Source organism: Anser anser (genome assembly GCF_964211835.1).
Source record: "Anser anser genome assembly, chromosome: 4".
In the NCBI taxonomy this organism is placed as follows: domain Eukaryota; kingdom Metazoa; phylum Chordata; class Aves; order Anseriformes; family Anatidae; genus Anser; species Anser anser.
This window is the reverse complement of record NC_139724.1, coordinates 48,750,564-48,772,206: the sequence shown is the minus strand read 5'-3', so window position 1 is coordinate 48,772,206 and position 21,643 is coordinate 48,750,564. Positions and strand designations below refer to the sequence as shown.

The 21,643-nt window shown below is 42.1% G+C and overlaps 1 protein-coding gene across 8 annotated transcripts in view; it reads right to left on the bottom strand.

Moving 5' to 3' along the window:
* The window catches only part of ANKRD17 (ankyrin repeat domain 17), an 87,007-nt gene that overhangs the window by 44,311 nt on the left and 21,053 nt on the right, over nucleotides 1-21,643 (bottom strand). For all 8 annotated transcript variants that reach the window (XM_083836112.1, XM_083836111.1, XM_083836110.1 and 5 more), the window contains exons 2-6: nucleotides 5,235-5,388; nucleotides 4,469-4,625; nucleotides 2,094-2,241; nucleotides 1,656-1,803; nucleotides 576-809 (exon numbers count right to left, since the gene is read on the bottom strand). In XM_083836112.1, coding sequence (XP_083692238.1) covers nucleotides 576-809; nucleotides 1,656-1,803; nucleotides 2,094-2,241; nucleotides 4,469-4,625; nucleotides 5,235-5,388 — 841 coding nt within the window. The remainder of the gene's footprint in view (nucleotides 1-575; nucleotides 810-1,655; nucleotides 1,804-2,093; nucleotides 2,242-4,468; nucleotides 4,626-5,234; nucleotides 5,389-21,643) is intronic.

Sequence of the window (21,643 nt, the reverse complement as noted above, 5' to 3'; positions counted from 1 at the left end):
CTCTAATAAAACATATACTAAGTGACTATTACAACAACTGCTCTGGCTGTTTGAACAGATTTGGCCTTTTATTAAAACACTTTCATCTCTTGCTCAGGTGATACAAGATAGTTGCCTAATACTCCAAAGGAGGCAGGAAAGTCCTGGTGCCTAAGCATTGACACCTAAAAGGCAAAGCCCCAGATTCTGCATGTTTTATAAGCGCTAAGTCCTTCAAATTATTTGGCATTTCTGTACCTAAGCAGAGGTATCTTGTAAAACAGTTACATTACATAAAGTTTATCATACTCATTCTATGAAGAATTAATTGCTTGCTTCAGAATTCATATAATTAAGAGAAAATCTTTCAAAGCATCACAGGACTCGGACAAAAGTTTTGTATCTTAGTACTTACAGTCTCCATGCTGAGGATCATTTTATATATGGTGCCTATGTGCTATGCAGTATTAAAGCCAGGATAAAAGTCTAAGCGTCTATTCATAGCCTTTAAATTAATTTCATAACAGACAACGAGGCTGAATAAATACATATTTTTCAAGACTTTCCACACTTAAGCAGAGGCCTTGGTACTATACCTTTGTAACAAGCCAGTGTAAGCGCGCTCTCCTTAAATTCATTGGAATGCGTATTTATGCCTGCGCCATTTTCTAACAGCACTCTGGCCACTTCCACATGGCCGGCACTTCCTGCTTCCATCAGGGGAGTGTGACCATTTTCATTATGGTCCTCAATACTAGCGCCCGATTCCAGCAGTACTTTCACAACATCTACGTAGCCTCCAGCACAGGCATATGTAAGGGCTGTATTGCCTAGAGGCAGAAGAGAAAAAGTTTTAAAAAAACACAACATCAAATTTGACAATTTCTACTGGGAACCTGATGCTCTACTTTACCGCTTTTACTGAGTTAACTACCTTAAAAAAATAAAGGGGGAAAAGGAAATAACTACAAAACACAACTCAGTGCTGAAAAGCTGAAGATCTAAACGTGCCTGGTAACAGTACTGATACAACTCTCCTCCTATTTTTCTCCTGGTTAATCCCAACTTGCATCACAAAATCCCACCGCCCTTCCTGCTAGCATGGACATACCATGCTGCTAGAACAGGAAAACAACAAAGCAGTATTACTACTTAGAACTACTTCACTAAAAAACCTCCACATGCATGTCTTCTCACATCCTAACCTGCCTCATCATTTAGGGTCGATAATCAATTTGCCCATGATAATAGACTACACAGAATCTCTCCAATTAACAGCTGCATTAACTAGGGAAATTTCTTAAAGCAATTTGGTCACAAACAGAAATGCCTACCAAACTGCCAAGAAACATGCAAAAAAGGCCATCTTCTCATGCTTACTGTTTTCCTCAGGTTAACTAGACCTGCCACCAAATTATTTTCTCAGTACACCAACCCTGCAAATGCAAATACCTTTCAGCTACTAATAGACTTAATCCACTTATGTCCATAACTAACTACTGTCTTATAGCTACACAGAAAAATACATGAGCCAAACTGTAAAACCTAGAGGAAGAGATCTACTTGGAAGAGCTATGCTCAGCTGAGAGCCATTCTTACCAAACTTGCACATCAAGTTCCCACAAGCCTCAAGTCTCAGCCTTCCAATTGTTTTCAGCAAGCTCTAACACAGTTACCTGTTGATGACTGTGCATTCACATCAGCACCATGAGCTAGCAGCAACTTGACGATTTTGACATGTCCGCCATTAGCAGCGGCCATTAGAGGTGTTATGTCTCCCTTAATACCTCGGTCTTCTACATTAGCATGCATTGCCAGAAGAACCTGTGAACAGAAGGATGATCAACAGCCTTGTTAGGTGACAAACCAGAACGTCAAGATGGTTAAAATGCTACACAAAGCCACCTTCATGAACAGTTTTGTGTCAGAAACTTTGAAAAATATGCACAAGGAATCCATCAGCAACACGCAGTTTGTGGGCAAGTCCTCATTTGTCATTTAACTGACATATTCTAGTACCTTAACACTGCCTTCAGGTGCACAAGGAAAAAAACATTAGTTCAATAACTACCTATTTTGATACAAGACATACGCAAAACAGCCAGAAAACCTACCTGTGCAAGCTCATAATATCCTGCTGAACAGGCTAAACAAAGGAGGCTTTCCCCTTCTTCTGTGTGCTCATTCACACTTCGTCCTTCGATTAGCAACTTCCGCACAGCATTTACATCTCCTTCTGAACAAGCCTCTGCCAAGCTGCGGCTAACAAGATAGAAAGCATTAAGAAGTGAAAACGGACCACACTTGAAACATTTGGTCTATATACAGAACAAAAAGCCCCATGTGCCATGAGGACACAGTTAGAACAACCTAAAAACCATTGTCAACTGTTAAAGAGTTGGTATTTTTACACTTGAAGTTTTCCAAGCAACTTACCTGAAAAATCAACATGTTCTCAACCACTCCTGTTACTCATTTCTAGCACAAGATTACAACAAGAAACATATGAAGAACGACCACTTTAACTATATTTTGCAAGATGTGCAAGAGCAACAGAGGATTCGTTCAGAGAGGACACTCTATGCACTCAACACAATGTTATGGCAGTATAAAGCCTTTTTTGCAATCCAATACATGTCTTAGATAGCTAACAACTTTCCCTTTTGAAAGGCTACTACAGTACCGGAAACAAAATCCTATATTATTAATTACTACCTAGGATACAGTCTCCATCTATGCCGGTTCTGTATTACTGATTTGAAAACAGGTTTTGTCCCATTCATTCTCTCAAGTAAGGCTCAATGAAAAGGAGACATGATTGGAACACAAATACAGTGTCTTTAACTGGGTATTATTTTATGAGTATTCCATTCCATATCTGCCACCACTAATCAGAGCTGTATTCACATTTTCCTTTGTCCCAGGAACTAGAGGACAGTGAAATGATTGGTCTTATCGCACTTTTTTTCAGCACTGTCGATGAAACTAAAACAGATCACCTCCAATGTTCTTCACCTACAACATAATAAATGCCTTGACTTTCAAACAACAACCAAGCGTTTCACTTGTGGCCCTAACTCAGACCTGCAGAAAAAGGTAATTTTCTCCTTGTTTGGTAAACCTTAAGTCAGAGAACTTTTGGTTCTCAGGTCCCTCATATTTCTTCACTTCTGTTTCAGTTAAAAAAAAAAAAAGGATTTACTGAACACTTATTTTCAATTATTCTGACACTGTGCTCTGTATACGGTATGTTTATTCTAGAAGTTACCACTTCGTGAGAATTAAAATTCTATTCTGGTCCAAATAATTCTATCATTAATAATAAATCCAGATCTATTTGATTTGGTTGGCCTCATCCCATCCACCAACCTTTAATCTCTTGTCCATTTCGCAAGTCGCATCAAAACAGAACTGACAAAAGGCAATATAAAAATAAGGTGGTTTACAGGAAACTTTTGCAAGCCTCGCTACCCCACATCAATATGAGCAATTCTTAAAACACAAACTTTAGAAGTGGATTATTTTTTTAAAACAAGGACCAACTTATACCTGTGCATCTTACCCAGGACTCCTATTTCATTTGTGCCACCAGAATAAATATATATATACACATTAACATAGAGAAATATTTCTGAAACACGTACTGTTCACCACATTTTCCACATTTATTTTTTATTTCCCACATCCCCCATCCTAGCAACAGCTTTGGCAACCTTGCTGTTAGCAGCCTTTTGGGGTAGCTGGGGGCAGGAACGAACAAACAGAATAGCAGCAGACACAAAAGGAAAATACTCTACTCATCTTCGTGTGTCCAGGTCAGCACATCAAAAATGTTTCTTCTGGGTTACTCAGTATACAAAGAATAATCTGCCAACTAGCAATGCAGATGCGTACTATCAGTCTGTTTCTGTTGTACTGAACCTTAACAAGTGCCTAGAAGGGAACCGGCTTTTACTTTTCCCTCAAACATTCACTAAAACTAAAAAACACTGAAAGCCAGAAAGCTGCCTCAAAAAGCCAAGCCTTTCTGGCTGGGGCTCTGTCCAAGGTCCTACGCAACAGCAGAAAGCTGAAGGCTCAAGTCTCTGGAGACTGCTTTCCTTCCACCACAGTTGAAAAGGAGAGCTCAGAAGTTCTGATTTATTATTTTTTTTTTTTTTTGGGGGGGGGGGGGGGGGGGGGTGTTGGGGATTCAGTATTTTTCAAAGGCCCAGGTTACTTACAAGCTTAGGGATTTAGTTTCTACAGTTGGTCAAGTTAAAAGAGTTTACTTAAAGAATGATTGTTGAATTCTAAACAATAATAATTGTTTCACTTCCCAATACAGGAACTGATACTGCAGGTATACTTAACAGGAGAATCACAGATGACAACTTGGCACTGGTTCCACTTGAGTTTCATCATCTCATAGTCCAAAAGTGTACAGGATAAAACCCACCTCTAAGTTGCACACAACTAAAAACTGGATGGTATAAAAAACACAGCTTACTTGTCCGTCTGCCCTGCATTTGCTGTGCTTTCTGCTCTCATCCGGGTAAGTGCAGCGGCAGCTTCATCCAACGCGCAGCTCACCGAAGAAGTCAGTCTGCGAAGCACCTCAGGATCTGCAAACGCTTTACCATCAGCAGTCGACAGTTTACCTATTCCTTCCATTCCAATTTACAACAGGTTGGTACACATGCCAGAAAAGAAGAAAATGCACAAGTTGAGGTTGAGCCTTTTAGATCTCCCGAGTAAAGCATTCCAAGTATAATGAACTACAGCTTCCAAAAAAGGATTAACTGTTTACAATGTTAATTTGAAAGCTGCGCTCAGATGAGATGCACATGGGTGAAGCCCTCAAAGCCACAGAACACGTTATTTAACTATTCACAACTACTCAGTATATGCAACTAGCAATGCTTTTTGTGCAGTAATTATTACAAAACAAAGCCTCATTGAGCAATTTAGTTTTTGACAGAAGACTGCAAGCCAAGGGCGGGTGTCAGTTTTTTGGCTTTCAGAAATCCAAATTTGGAGGAATCCTATCAGAGGCACAGCCTTCACATGAAATTAATTTTCTACTTTTCAAAGATTCAGAGCATTTTAATGAATTCCTTTCTCTTCCCTGATGTGCACAACTTTGCCACGTTCACGCTGCTTTGCATCCTGAATATGTATCATGCTCGTATGGATTAGACTTATGCAAGCAGTTCCAGTATGGTCTCATGTGTCAGGGCTTTGGGATTAAACCTGTATGGGACACGAGTACTTACCTGCAGCTTCAAGTAAAGCTTCTAATCTTGCCTGGGTTTCTGGATCTACTGTTCTTAGGTCAGCACCATCGGCAGTACTTGACAAAAGCAATTTGGAAGCAGTTTCCAACATAGGGTTTTCGAGATCATCCTGATCCAAGATGAAGGATTCAACCTGAAAAATAAGATGTAGTTTAAGAATAACTACTGACCAAGTTCTAATTAATACAACAAAAGCATAGGTGCAATCATCATCACTTCCGTGTTTGCTTTTTAAATACTCGGTTAGCCAAACCAACCTGAGTTGACTTAAAGAGTATTTTTCCTCACAGAAAGCAATGAGGTTTTCCAAAATCCCATACAAAGAACATATCTTTTATCTTCTTGCCCATTTGCTCTGTGACTAAAAGCCATGATACACTAGGAAACTGGCTTCACATCTCTACATTGCACTCAACAAGCTTGAAGTATACAACAAGGGAAATGTCAAAGACTAGATACAACTCCAGAAGGCCCACAGCTGTAGCTGTCATGAGCTTCTTCTCTAGCTATTTTTTTTTCACCTCCCCAAACACAAGCAATATACTGAATGAAGACAGAATTATTTCACAAAACCCAGTTACCTTCCAAAGATATGACCTACACCCACATGGCATTCAATTCTATCAGCAAAACTCACATTACCAGAAAAATTAACTATAATTGCTGTTTTCAAGTTATCTGTTTTCTTCTGACCAGCAGAAAAATTCTCTCTGGTATCTCAGTCTCCTAAACCACCATTAAAAAAAAGGGCCGGCAATTGCAGCCTTCACTGCCTGCTGAAGAAGGACCACAGTCAAGTAGTTCAGCAAAGACATTCCTCCAGAAGTTCCATCAACACACCCTGAAGTCTATTAACTAGTGATCAAACCATTTATTAGACTATCAAGACCAAGTTAACACACACACCAGAGCTCAAAAGCCTCTGCTTCTTCCACAGCCAAAGAATCCAACTAGATGCAAGTCTGCCAGGCAAATAAACCACCCGTCAGCCACCCATATATCACTGAAAACTCCAAACATCTCAGGGTAAAAGCAGCTACCGTCTATAATGCAGCAGTAATATATTTCCATGTGGAATACTATATATCAAGATAGAAATACAATTTATTTGATTCTTAAGTATATGTCTGTCCCCAAAGCTTACCAGCAGTCAGTCTCATGAGTGTCATAAGTTCAGATTCCTGCAGATAAACACCCTAAGAATCTAAGGGCAGACAAACAAGCAGAGTAACCAATTCATCTCAGGACTCCTGAGGGGACTCCTCCATCCTCCCATCCGTTCTTGGGTACAAGCGAGGAGCTTACACTGTAACTGGTCCTTCTGTAGCCTGCCTCCAGTTCCCTGCTTGTTTTTACAAATAGGAGGAGGAAATTAACTGTCCCCAGCCCAGTTCAGTACAAGTTATACACTACATTCAAAACTTAATAGGATATGGCAGTAGCACTTTGCTCAAACCTCAACACCTTGCTTGCCTAGGAAGCTAGGCTGAGAACTACTTCCAAAATGGCTTTGTTTAATTTATCACTCAAAAGTTATTGTTAATAAAAATCTCCTGTCGGACAGCTTCTGATAATATTCAAGTATCCATCTTCAAAGCTGGGAACATGGCAAGCTCAAAGGGACGACTTCCAACTTGTGCTTAAAGCAGCACTGATGTGTCAGTAGCTGCCAACAAGAAGACAGCCCTGCAATATTAATATTGGACGCTGCTTCTCTGCACTTGATTTTCCATGCTCTCGGTGCAACTGGATACGCACACATGCTGGCGAAGGCAACTCCCAGTTTCCTCCCCAGTACTACAGAGTAGCTCACTCCTGCCTTGCCAGGTTCCCAAGCTGGTCACTGCCAGCTCTGCTCGACGCATCTCCTCAATCATTTTCCAGGCTGGTTTTGGTTCATCTGAGGACTTGCCATTTGTCTTCTTCTAAAGGACGAAGCTTGCTGCAGCAGCAGGCAGCAAGAGAAAGGAACTATTCCACTGTTCAGAAGCCAAGAGACAGATTTCACCACTGGAAATGCAAATTACCCAGCAGTTGCAAGGATTCTTGGCTCACCCAGCTCTTAAAAAAAACAACCTACTTTTTAGACTAACTGAAAAATCTCATCTGAGCAAGATATTTAACAGCTGGTAATGGATCTTCCTACCACTACGAACTATTTGCTAAGACGAGTCAAAACCCCAAAACGTCTCCCGCACTCACATCCCCTCCCTTGACACCAGGTCTTTTGTACAGCTTAGGTTTCAAGTGGAAAAAACTTGCCATTTTTCCCTTCCCACTAAGAAAGCAAAGACAGTGTGGTAAAAACAAATAAATCACCTGAACTATAACACAAGGAAAGTGGTGTGAAAAAGCAATCCACCTACAAACAACAGAGCACCAATAAAAGCCCAAGGCACCAGAAGACGACTTGTCTTGTGGGCTATTTTGGAAAAGGTTTATATTATGCACTCTCATTTAAGCACAATTTCAGAGCTATGTCTCAAGAAATGCAACTTATTAAATATCTATTTTAGGCTATTTTGTGACATCGAATATGCCAGGATTTCCTTTTCTAGGAGATCCATCTTCGACCTGTGACTTGCAGAACTTTTCATGAAGCCTGCAGCTACACCTCTCTTTCTCTAATTGCCTTTTATCTTAAGAGTTTTGTTAAATCCAGTCTTGTTCTCCAGCCCATTCAACGTGACACTGCATACAATACACCACGATAGCAGTAAAAGGCTTCTTAACAGGGAAAAACATAACTGCCTTTTGGTAGGAGTGAAAATTCTCTTTCATTTCTGAGAAAATACTGCCTTCCCTACAGACACTAGAAACCAAAGACAAAGCATTTCCATTTAGCCCAAGTAAACAGACATTTCCTTTAACAGTCTCCAGATGTATTTTATTTCCCTTAACTAAAAACGTGTAGAAGAGTACACAAATGCTCCACCTTACATATCAGAACAATCAGTCTGGGTTCTCGGTCGGTACTTCTCTGATCAAACAATGCTCTGACATAATCCAATTGTTCAGTCGGTCCCAACAGAAAGGCTTTTACGAGATTTCTCCTTCTCTCAACCCACAATAAAACGTTATGTTCTGCACTCGTCCACGTTTGTTGTGCCCATAATCATTTATATGGAAGTTGATGTTACAGGGAAGAGAAGTACCAAGTTTTGACTGCTTTCCAACAAAACAGACTGGTTTTGATGCATGAAATACAGCCATGACAAGAAATTTAGGAGTGCCTAGAGAAGCACACTGTTAATAGGGGGATTAATCCAAACCTCAACGAAGTTTCATGAAACAAGTGCCCCGGCATATATTCCAAGTATTTTTTTTCCAGGCAAAAAAAAAAAACAGTCCCAAGTATTCCAAGTATTGAGATACTAGACTTAACTGCAACTTTCAACATTATGGGCTTTTATCACCTCTAATTAGGAACAGAATTCTTCGCTGCTTTACCAAGCCCAACAGCAATACTGAGGTCGGGGGCTGCACACTTGGCCTCTCCCCTGAGCACACTCCCAAGGTTCCTCCGAAGCCCTATCTTTGTGGGCAGGCACTCACCCAGATATGCACTGCTTGTTTTCTGTTTTCTGAAGTGCAGACTCAAAACCCCTCCTGTGCTTTCATCCTCTAAATTTGGAACAATCTGTTTTGCTCCTTTTGTTTTCCCCATCAAGTCGGAGCTACTGTATAAACAGCTTTCCTCTTCACCAATCAAGAATCAGGAGGTATAAATTGCTACAGAAAGCATATTTTGTAAGCAGGGCAACAACTTCACTTACATAAAACCCAGTACTTTTGCACTTTTATTACTGCTTTAACACCTGAGACATGGACCTACAGGCATATCAGCTGGACAAAAGCTGATCCACCAGGCCTCCTGTGCATGTGCCCTGAAAAAAACCTGCGCAACGTTTCAGTAATTTTATGTTTTGACTGTAAGATGCCAGATACTGAACACAGAGTTTAATAAATGCAAGGCTAGAGCCAAAGAAAATGCTAAACTGGGTTACTGTGGTATAACTACTTACCGTGGTAACATCTACATCTCCACTGTGCAATGTAGAACATCTAGAGAAACTCAGTGCTCGATGCTGACTCACACTTCCCAATCTCTAACCAGCAAGCCACGTGCGTGCAGAACTGCCATCAGCATGCAGACCGCCACACACCATGCTGTGAACTCCCCCCCACCTGCTTTCTCCACACGAGTGCCTTCCAAACCTACATACATACATATCTCCATGTGGCCTCAGAGATACAACTCAACATCCAACAAGCTTCTTCCTGGAGTTTCCCTCAAAATATGGAATAAATAAAGCTACTATTTAAAATTTCATTCATGAGCAATGGTAGAAGACAGCTCTCCAACACCCACCACCTACTAAAGCCCTTACTGCCAAACGACAAAAGACGTATTTATTCATTTAATCAGTACATAGCTGCCATGAATAGCTCTGGTCATTAGTCTACAGAGCATCTCTTGCATTTGATTACCATTGTTTTAGGTATTTTCCCCTTGATCACAGCTGTCCCATAAGGACAACCCAGAGTCACTAAAGAAAAAAAATGCTCTAAGCAGTCACATTCTCATCCTTCTATCAGGTTTCCCACCTATAAGATTTTTCACACCCAAGAAGCGCACTTTACAGGCTCCATCTCATAGCCTCTCTCCAAGGGCATCCTGCAAGTAAGCATACAGTATTTACAACACACTGCTTTCCAGCATCTTGTCAGAAACAAACACTGAATAAACATTCAAGACCCTACCCACCATTTAAGCTGTAAAAATAAACACCATGTTCCTGTAACATGCAGTACCCCACAGCTGATGCAAAGATCGATGGCAGCAAGGAACTGCTTGAGCCTGCAGCACACTTAGGCACACGCTGTCATCAGCCCAGTCAGAGAACTCACTCAAAAAAAAAAAAACACCAACATGAATACATGTTCGGGCCAGCCATCCAGCAATATCTTCCTAGAAGCAACACAAGTTCCTAGATGTTTTTTTAGACAGTGTTTACAATGTGAAAGCACACAAGACAATATTCCTCTATCTTGAAGCCATACATGTAGCCATGCTCTAAATAGTAGTAAACATTCCTTGAAAAAAATCCGAAGTAGAAGAGTGAAATCCAGTTTCAATGTCTAGCAGTTAGGGTGCTAACAACAGCCCTAGAAAGCTGTGAAGTGGCAAGTTGTAGTTATTAACATAATAGGATGAAACATTTTAAGCTTCAGTATCCAAGCTTCACAAACAACAGCATCTGAAACCTGTTTTGGATGAACCCAACGAGCCCAGACAAACATTTCAAAAGGCCCCAAACACCTTTTCTGAAAAAAAAAATCTCTGCAGGTTTTTCCTTTTTCTTAGGGGTGGAGGCCAGCCCCTGTCTTCTACAGCCTTACAATTCAAAAGCCAATTTATTTCTCAGCTGTTGACAGATCACTCCCACACACTTTGCCTCCTAGTAGGCACCGATTGCTAATTTGGAATTTGCTAAATTTCTACCTTGGCACTTGAGCCTTTGGTGCTTGATATCCAGAGGCTGCCAAATGGACCCACTGAGAGCAAAGCCTTAGCACAAAGCCTTCCTCAAGAACCTCACACTTCAGAACAGCCGTTCACTACTGTCCTGTAGCAAACCTCACTACCTAAAGGAGAGATCATCTGAGAGGCTTTGTTATTTCTTAAGTTAGGTACCAAAGGACTAACTGCCAATTTCTAAGAGCTGTAACAATCAATTTGGCACAGCTGCAAAAATTTTGGAGAGCAGTACACGGCTTTTAAAGATTACAAGATATTTAACATGGATTTTCAAGTCCATCAGGTATTGCAAAGCCACCTTCAGACTGAAGCTGCGATCTACCAGCTCGGTGAGATTTAGTCCCCCTACTTTGAGAAGTAACCAGCATGGAGGACGTCAAGAGAGTTTCAGATTCTTGACTTTCTTTGCTGCAGTGATAGGCATTCAGTGACCAGCTTTAGTCTTGAGTCACATCAGGAACACCCAGCAAGACAGCAGAGCCTGACCACGGTTACGCTACCTTCCTCTTGCTCTCCAGCAACTCATACCCAAGATAAACTCAGCTTTCACTACAGAACAGTTTTAGCCCTCACATCTCCAATGGCATAGAGCTCATTATTTCTATCCCCGTCCTTCATCTCGCTAAGACAACAGATTTTATCTTTTTTAAACCACCCATGTCACTTACTTATTCCGAGCTGGACCCTATCACTCTGATCCCGCAACCACTCAGGGCAGGGAGCAGGCACCTAGTTAGCACACAGACCAACCCCTTACCCCTTACTCAAGCTGATGGGCTTACAAATTCCTCCAGAGTCTGGGATCAGGACCCCATCTTGATTTTCACATGCCCATGCTTTTATCGAAACCAGCTCTTAAATATTTTTGGCTGTTGAACAGTTCCGCTGAGCATCTGTTGATCACCTCCTACACCCTTGGGGATTGCTGTGTAATTGTTCCAAATTACTGCAAGACACAGCACAAAAATATATACATACACACACGCGCATCTTTCATCCAACTTCCACAAGCATTTCTTGAAAATTCAAAATATTTTCTACCATTCACTTCATTTACTGACCCAGAAACCTGTTTTACACATAATAGCAGTCTCTATACTATCACCTTGCAACTGGTACCTACCAGAGGAGATGAAACAATATTTCAAATGCAACAAAGATTTCTTTGCACATCACTACTTGGTATTTTTGGAATGTTTCATACATTGAACCATTAATGGTCAAAGGATTTATGAGGGAAGAATGAATTGATACAAAGCAATGATATATAACTGAAACCTGGCAAACCAAGCCATCTATTTTGGGCGCTCATTTTTGATTTAGGCATCCAAAACCTAACACACATAACCCCAAAACTCCGCTGATTATGATGCTTAACTCCATCCTGTTTTTAACTTTCTTGGGCTACATCTTCATATCCAGCTTTCAATTACAAGTGCAAAGAACTAACTTGGAGCCTTATAAATAGAAGCACTCATTATTCCAACTGTACTTTGTGATGTCCATACACCATACATGCGCTGCATTTTTTGCACATCTTAGTCACAGGCTAGCTTGGTGAAAGCTTCGGATTCTTTTTCCGATCCTCACGTGTCCCATGCCAAAGCAAGAAATGCATGTGTGCTGCCCTTACCCTGCCACTTTTCAGCCCTCAGGTAGTCATCTCTTGTACTTGAAACACGTATTAACCCATCACAATTGAAAAGCAGCTTACTGAAAAAGCTACGCTGGTCTGAAACACCAAGACAAAGCTATCTAATTATATGCACCCCAAAACGAAACAGCAGCAGTATGACTTGATCCAACTAAACAGTAAGGCAAAAAAAAAATGCATGGTTCTACTTCTTCAGCTAAGGTTACACGTCTTCAGGTATAACTACCCCTAAGGTCTGAAGCCATCTGAAAATGCAGACCTTTCCACTGTTAAGACTATCATTAAAAATTCTCCAATCAAATCTTCCTTGAGAACAAGCATCTGAGTGCTTGTCATTTTTGTGGGGACAAAACAGATCACCACCACCTAATTTACACAACGTAGCTCTCAAGAGGAAGTGGTTATATACTGGATATTTACCAGAGACACCATTTTCTTTAAATAAAAATATCAAATTCCTGGTTACTGGAAGGGAAAGCATACGCTGAAGCCAAGTGAACCAGAGGATCTTGCCCACTCAATTTCATCCTCACTGTTTTTGTGGTTTTCTTCCTAACTATTTTGAACCAGAAACACGTTGTACGATCCTTCCTTAGCCTACCCCACTACTACAGGAGCGTTGCAAGCACAGACACAAAGCCTTAGAGCAATGTTTCTTTCCTGTACAGTGCGGATTGCTTCCAGTTATCTGGGACAGATAATCAGATGTGCTGCCTTTCTGACGTGCCATGACCCCCCCGAAGCCGAAATGCCTTATTCAGCAGAAATCCTAAGTCTGGCAGCTGGAATGTCTCAACAGTGTCTTCTTTCATCTTATTCCATCAACTGTACACTCCACTTCTCTTGCCACTGCTGCTCTAAAAGGAGGGGGAGGGAACGAGAAGATTAACAGTCCGTGCTGCTGAGATGGCATAACACCGTCCTCATGACTGGCACCAACAGAGTTTCTGCTGCAGGGACACCTGCATTATTACTGCAGTGTTTCTGATGACGAGACAGGTGCTGATGTACTCGCATAAGAAACCCCTCCCCTCCTCTGTAGTTCATTCTCTGTATTACCAACAGCAATAAAAAGAGACATGCAGACTGAAACGGAGCTACAAAAAGGTTGTTAGTGTGGAGCCAAAAGGAAAGAAGACCTTTAGTTTAATATTTTCTTTTCCATTTCAGATTTTAGCAAGCACTTGGCATACTTCCACATCAAGCAAATTTACACATTTACTGCTACTCAGCTACAATTGTCTGTGCACAAAAAAAATCATGCCAACAGAAAAGCACCACCACCTCCACTCAGCTTATTCAACTCCCTGCCCCAGTTTCACACTACCGGGGGACAAATTACAAGTTGCATCACTGGCATGAAATAACAGTATATTAAAAAAACGGAATCACAAAATCTGCACATAACTTGCTGTAAAACTGCCTGCCATCGTGCTCCTGGACAATACTTATTCACAACACAATAGCTCATGGGTTCCACTCCAACCATTTGAACACGGGTATACACATTCACTCCCCCTCCCACCTCCACCCCCAAAAAAGCTGAACATAAACACTTAATATCAACTGTCTTGTGAACTAGGCTTGGAAAGAACTCATCATAGCAGCAAATAAAGTTTCCTTGATGGTGTACTCACTTAACAGACTGCTCACGTCTCTGGATAAACCAGAGATGTTGGTGTCTACAACAAAGCCACTAACATACACCTTGATCAAAGGCTGTTCCCATACCGTTGGGCAGCCGCCATGGAAAGTTTTCTGCCAAAATAACCCTGTCAGAGAAATGTTACAACAGAGAACTTGACCTGACATGGGCAGTTTCTGCTGCCCACAGCAAGTAACCTGTCACGTCTTCGCCAACAAGAAATTCTGTCAGTCAAACACAAAAAAGTGGGCACGCAACAACCATGAAGCGAAGAGATGAAGCAGCCAGGTCTCCTGGAGTCACCCTCTCCTCTTGCTGCTCCAGTGCCCCCACATCACGGTTCGATGACAACTGCAGCTCCCTAAGGCTCTCTCTCCACTATCTCACGTAAGCATCACTTCAGCTACTCACCAAGTTCCTTACAGGGCCACACAACAACCACGAGCCTGCTCATTACAGCTGCAGAGAGCTCCAAGGACACATTACGCTGCCATCTAGCCACTTCTCCACCCAGGCTGTATCACGAGCTCTTTAAAGACAAGCCTTCTGCACTGGGTAAATGACCTGTTAGAGCTTCCTCACCTCTCCCCCTGCTCAAGGACTTCTCTGGATCAGCCCGTGCTTCTTCAAGCTCATCCTCACCACCACGGACTAACCCACAACTGTGGCATGGCCAGCTCTCAGCTATTAGTAAGACTACAACAAACACAGGGAACATGAGCAGTACAGAACATCTTAACTGTACCCAAGTCCTTTCAGTTTTGTCATTCATTACACAAAAATTGGAAAGTACATTAAGCGTGACTCTGCTCTTAAAAGATTTTGGACATGTACCTGAAGAGCGCCTCGATTCACAGCAACACTAGCAGCTCTGAACAGCATGTGCATTACAAAGGCCTAAGCAGTGCTGCTGTGCGCGGTTACGTCCTATTCCTCGCTGCCCTACTTTCAAGGGACTAATTATTCTCTTAAGCCTTGTTTAAGAAAGGTGAGCTGAGAAGAAAAAGGAAATCCTTTTTAACAGTTGGTAATGTTTCTTTTCGACTGGACTCAACTTTTGCCTTAACCGTACACCCCAATGATAGATTTAAAGGATGCCTTCTAAACACGAGCATCTCCAACCCCACAACAAAGCACCCTGCTACAGATCCCACGACCACTGATGTATAACCTTCAAGTATCCTCTTTGAAAGTGACACCTAAGGAAAAGGTGAAAAAAATCCCAAGCTATTAAAAGGACAAACACATTGTTTCTGTTATCTCTGAAAAAGCCAAGCTTGAAATCCCAACCAGAAATTATTATTATCCGTGACTAACTTCAGGGAGCTTGTCTGCATCTTTGTGGCCTGCAGAGTCTTCAAGGAGAAGTATCAAGAGCCTTCTTTTCACAGCTCGATAAGCAGCCATTTCTCTGTCACTCTCTCAGGCTTTGTTGCAACAGATCAAGACCCTTAACTAATCCTTTGAGAAGGCAGTTTAGAGCAGCTTAGCACAACTAAAGGTGGCCCAGCTTCTCACAAGTGCTTTTACTGGCCCAACGCACTCGGTCTCAGTTCCAGTTCAGAGCTGTGTACACCCACCCATTTCCATTGCCAGATGAAGAAGTTGTTTTTCTAAGGATTTGAGATTAGCACTGCAGAACAATGGAAGCACAACATCATAACTTTTATATAGACAAAGCCAGAAGCAAAGCTCTGTGCAGAAACAGCGCTGCGGGGCCTTGCTTTCACCCACATGTCCTAACGGCATAGTTTAGATCTGCTAAAACAAGAGCAGTTCCCTCCAATTTGAGCACACATTTATTTCTTGTGACGAGGACAGGCCTCAAATGACCCAAGGCAGCTTCTCCGTAGGCTATGCCAAGGAAGCTGCTGAACTTAGCAAATTGTTCATTCAGAACAGAAAGAGGACAGGCATTTATTCACATCAGTCAGAGGCGAGACCACTCCCCCATCTCCCAAAAGATGTCATTTCCGACAATAGTCCTATATCCAGTCAGAAGACATTGCCAAAAAGAGAACCGCCACTAACACGTCTACCTGGTGAGTTTTCACTGACAGCACGCTGCACTTAGAAGGTTAAAAAGAGGGAAAACACTGACCTCCCCAGTCTCCACAATGAAATGCTTAAGATTGCTGTGCTAAACCTGCCAGAAAGCGTCCCTCAGCCAACATGACTCTTGACAATTAGCCTAGTCAGCTTGGCTTCTTTCCTCCCTGTATCTGCGAGCGACTACAGCAGTGGTGTATCAGCTCCAATTCCCTCCAGGAGCTTACTCCTTCTGTTCCCTCGCTGTTGTCAGATGACTTTTTCTGCTTATTTCTGAACTCCGATCTCACAGCCTAACTCGAGTGCAGAACAGAGGGCAGCTCAGATGCTGGTTTATGCCACAGTGCCTCCAAACAGGAGGCAGACGACTGCGTCATGTGGGCTGTAATCCACACACAGTACAACCTCCATGCCCTGCAACTTCTGATGCGCAGAAGAGCTATTAGGGCAACAGCACTTGGCTTCAACACTGCCCAGAAGACAAGTGATCTTGTCCGCACATTTTCATCTGCAGACACAGACACTGAGACAGAGATTGATCAAATCACACACAAGAGATATTACAGGAGGGGAAATAAAGGATTAAGCAGCTCGTATTATGTCACGTGCTACCTCAAGACTAAACCTCCTGACGCCTAATGCACTGCTTCACCAAAACACCACACCCCCATCTCTACAAAATGACTCCCCGCTCCAAACACCCCAAGTGGCAGCTGCACAGAGGTCCTCCTGACAGTGCCCGTGTATACCCACCACCCTGCAGCTACTCCCGACTCTGCAGTGATGAATATCATCCCGTTTTCTTCTCCTGGGAAGAGGAATCTGCCATGCTACAGCTTCCCAAAAGCATGGATTGATTGTCTTTGGTGAATTCAACAGGTGCTGAAAAGGCTCCGTGCTTTGGATCGATTTCCTGCAAAACTGTACTACTGAATTAGGGCTGGGAGAGCACGCAAACATGACTTAAAATTCCCCTTTGCTGCCACACCATTCCCCTGCTGTGCGATAAACTCCAGTTTCACTTCCATATTGGCACCTTCAGCTCCCTCACACGTCCAAAAACCACCAGGCTGGCAAGAAAGCCTCCCTCAACAAATCAGTCACCCAACCGCTGCATTTCAAAGCTGCCACAGCCCTACTACAACAACCGACCCCAGTTCAAGTAGGAAAGGAAGAAACCCGCTGCCTTTTTCTTTACGCTCAGGATCCCATGTATCTGTCAGGCAGCTACATGAACTCCTTCCTGGAAAAAACATAGCAAAGACCCAGTGTTTTGACAGCACCCTGCCTGAAGCCAACTTCCCTTGGAGAACCACCCAAGCAGTCCAGAAAGACTGCCCAAGTGGCACCAAGAAGCTCTTATCTCTACAGGACCACTTGGCTTTTTCACAGATAGCTTTTCACCACCCTGCACTAGTAGCACTGCACTGCCAAAACTAGTGTTACTTACTGACACACTTGTTAAGGTGCTTAGGGCTTACCTGAAGGCACAAAGTGAGCTGCACACCTGTATTACATCAGTGCTTAAAAGGCCTCACAGAGGCCCTCACAGAGTTGTGTTTCCCCCAAAGCATCCCACTCTCTTGTTTTAATAAAAGAGTATGTGGAAATTGACATAAGGCTTCAGTAACATCAGCCAGCTTGCCACTAAGAATGATGCACCAAACTCGGGGCAGCAAAACTGGATTGTGTGACAGTAGCACAGGGGACCAAAGAAATGCAGGAAAGTACAGCAGAGACCTTCTCAGCCCCAGGTGAGGTAAGCTTCCCACCGGGGCCACCAGCTCACTCCCTGCCTTCTCTGACATCAAGTAGGAGAGGGCACAAATGAAAATGAAGCACCCAAAAAGATCAAAGAAGAAACACAATTGAAAGTTACAAAAGCTGTCACACCCAGTGGAAAACGGTCTTTTTTTGCTTGTGCTTAGAAAAATGAAGACCTACTTTATAAAAAAGACGATGACAGTGGCAGTTACCCATCTCTTCCAGAACAGCAAGAAAGAAAAGCTCTCTGCCTCCCACTGCAGTCTGCCTGGTTTGCCCTTCAGGTGCAACCCTCCCAGAACTGTTTTTTCTCCTTTAAGAAAGTACCAGGGAATAAAGGCTTTGGGGAAAAAGAGCTAACATGCAATTTTCGATGAACGTTTTCATCGCTCTCCGCAAAGGAATGATGCTAAGCAGCACTAGCACTCCTGTTCACCCAAGCTGCGTATTTCTTCCTTATTTTTCTTGTTTAAACGAAACATTTTCCAATTCTCAGTTCTGATCATTCCTTCACATAAACCAACAAGTTTATTTGAGGAACTAGACCCATACTCACTGCAAGGACTTTCAAGTTGATTTTATCCCTCACTGTGGCTACTGAGCATAAAACAGTCAGCAAGTGACCCAAACTGCACAACACCACTTGTTTTTGAAACAGAAATAGTTTTAAACTGCCCACATGTTTTCTTAAACAAATTTGGCACGAAATCATTCCCTTCTGCAAGTCCTTTTCGTCAGCTAGTCTTCACAACAGCCTGAAAGCGCTCTGCAGTGAAAGATGAAGCAGCAGAAGGTAACAAGGACATGTGGAGGAGGGACAGGACAAATGCTCCAACAGCCATTCTGTCTCAGTCAAATTCAGAATTCCCTTTGGCATGAATGAAACTCGTGTTTGCATGTGCCTGTCTGCAGCAGGGATCTGAAACAAAATTCAGGAACATTAGAACAATTTTATTTTTCTTCTTTCTATGTAATGTGTAGCTTAGCCATAGCTTTTCTTTCACATGATCCAAGTGATTAAAGCACCACTCCACCATACAGTGCACTGTACAAGTACAGGGCAACAGGAAACCCTCTTGCCGTGGTCTTCACGCAATAAGCCATCCCTGGAGTAAAAGAACGAACCAACCATGCTGGACACTTGCCCTATAGCTCATGTTTCTCAATGCTCGGTAGCAGCCCCTTAAATCAAGCCACATTATTCTAAACCCCTAACACACATGACACACAGTAACCCATGCGTACTTACAGAAATAAGAAAAAGTGAACAAGACAAGGAAAAAAAATATTTACTAGGAGAAGGACTTTCTTTTTCCAAACACTCCTGTACCAAGAGAAAAAAGATTGCGACATACCAGACAGTTGCCTTTTTGTCTTCAGCATCCCTGGTGTTTTGGTAAAATTGCTGCTCTGTTCAGAATCTGCAGGTTCAGCTACTGTTCCCTTCTACCCTAATTTCCAAGCCAGAGAACAGCCAAGAGATCAGCCAGGCTGCTACTGCTTAAACCGCACCACCACAGCAGTGCTCCAAAAGTCTACAAAATGCTTCCTGAAGAAAACTGTTTATTTGAGTTGAGGTCAGTGAGAAAGGACCATCCCAAGCCATTTAAATCATATGCCATTCAACTGAAGAACAAACTCCACAAATCTCATTTTTTCCTGTACAGATGACCACTAAGAACTTGCTGGGGTACTGCTTCCAAAAGCTGCATGCTCTGCCTTCTGCTTAACCCGTCAGGATCAGGGACAGTAAACTAGAAACCCAAGTTCCTTAAATGACATCTACTTTTCCCAGATGTAATTAGCCTGCTCAAGTCTCTGCTCAGTAACCCACATCATGAAGCGCAGCCAAGTCAAACTATTATGTAGATACTTTTAGAAAAATAACCAAAAATAGTTTGGGAAGACAGGATTCAGTATGTCAAGAGCTTGGAAATTAATTCAAGTCGCTCCAGTTTTGTTAACTGGTATTCATTCTTGTCTTATAAACAGAGAAATAGCAATGCAACTGTCCTGAAACAACTGACTATACTCACAGACAAGAACTGAGGCCAATAAAAAAAGCAAAATGTGACCAAGCATAATGCTGATTTCCTTGACTTCCCACTGCTAAAAACGTCTTTTTTAGCAGTTACAATTGAAGCCTTTTATTCAATAAAGGATCTGGTATGGCCTAGTTTTCCAGTCTTCTCTTCTGGTGAGAAGCGAGGGTATAAAGTTACGGTAGGAGACAGCTGGCTTCAGTGTCCGATCAGGATTCCTATTGTTACCACCGAGGCAACTGAGCACAGAGGGAATTATTTCTAATAACTTCCACTCATTTGGTTAAAATCCTCACAAGCTGGGTAGTCATCCATTTCTTCCCTCGATACAGAGCAGTGCTAAGCATACCTAACAAATGAACAACAATGCTTTTTGCTGTATTTAGCAGACCCCACTGAGCGCTTCTCCACACTAAACAGATCTGCATGTTGTTTTTTTTTTTTTACATATGGTAAAGTAACAGACTTGCAAAGGCAGCATAAGAAATGCACGAGTGTTTGACCAAATCAAAATACATTTTTTTTTTCCTCCTGCTCATCAAATAGGTCTTGAAAAACTGAGGTTTAAGGGTAAAACAGAGAGAGCAGCTTAAAGCAGTCCCTTCTTTTCACCATTTGCTCCAGCCTGCTAGATAGAAAAGTCATATGCCAAGCTCCCACAAATCCCTATCGCCACTTTGATATCTGCTCTCCTCTTTATGCTTCTGATCACTTTTGTTCAATGAAGGTGTTTTAGCACATTTATTCCATGTTAATACGAACCCAGCTCCAACATCAGCTTCTCAGTAGGACACACTGCATCATTAATCAAATTTTGTTTCCTTCCCTCCAGCACAAATCACACTCAGCTATACTGAGATCTCAAATAAAACTGCTAGAGTACAAAGCTGCTTTTCAGATTACAACAATCCTGTCCACAGCGAGGGATGGAAACAACCCCTTTCTTCTTCAAATACCATCTCAGATGTTCAACTCATCACCTACCAACATGAACGTTACTGTTTTAAGTGCAACAACATTGAGGAAATTGTGCAAGAACTGCAACATAAGAGGTGGTAGCCATAAACTCATGAAGACCCAGTATTTATACTAACAGATAATCCACACTTCCTTCTCACCCAATTCTGCTGTTCAGGCAGTGTAACAGGTTGCTCTGAGCCTGAGTTACAACTTTAGCGTACGTGACTTCCTATCAGCCTACAGAACCAGATAATTCCAGCAACATAAAGATGTAAAGAGATTTTATGCATATTTGGGAAAAAAGGGAAAAGTACCTCAGCCAGGAGAAGAACCTTGTTATATGTTTCTACAAATTTTGAAGAGAAGATGTACAAAAAGAAATTGGAAATAAACTTACCTGCCTAAAACACTTGACTCCTTTTTCTTTTTGATCAAGTATCCGATTTGAACTAACCACTTAGAAAAGCTGAAGAGTTGGAGTTCCAGGAGACCTTCGCAAATTATCTGACCCCACCTGCTAGTCAAATCAAAGCCTCCAGTTAGATGATCTCAATTAGCAACTTGCTCACTGGCAACCACTTAATGATGACCTTTTCAGTATCAGCTTCTGAAGTATGAGGCTCTTAACTGCCTTAAAGTTTCTCACACAATAATTCTATTTTCATATTACTGTACAAAGAACAAACCGTTACTGAAAAAAGATAAAAGCAATAAAAAAACAACTATGGTATT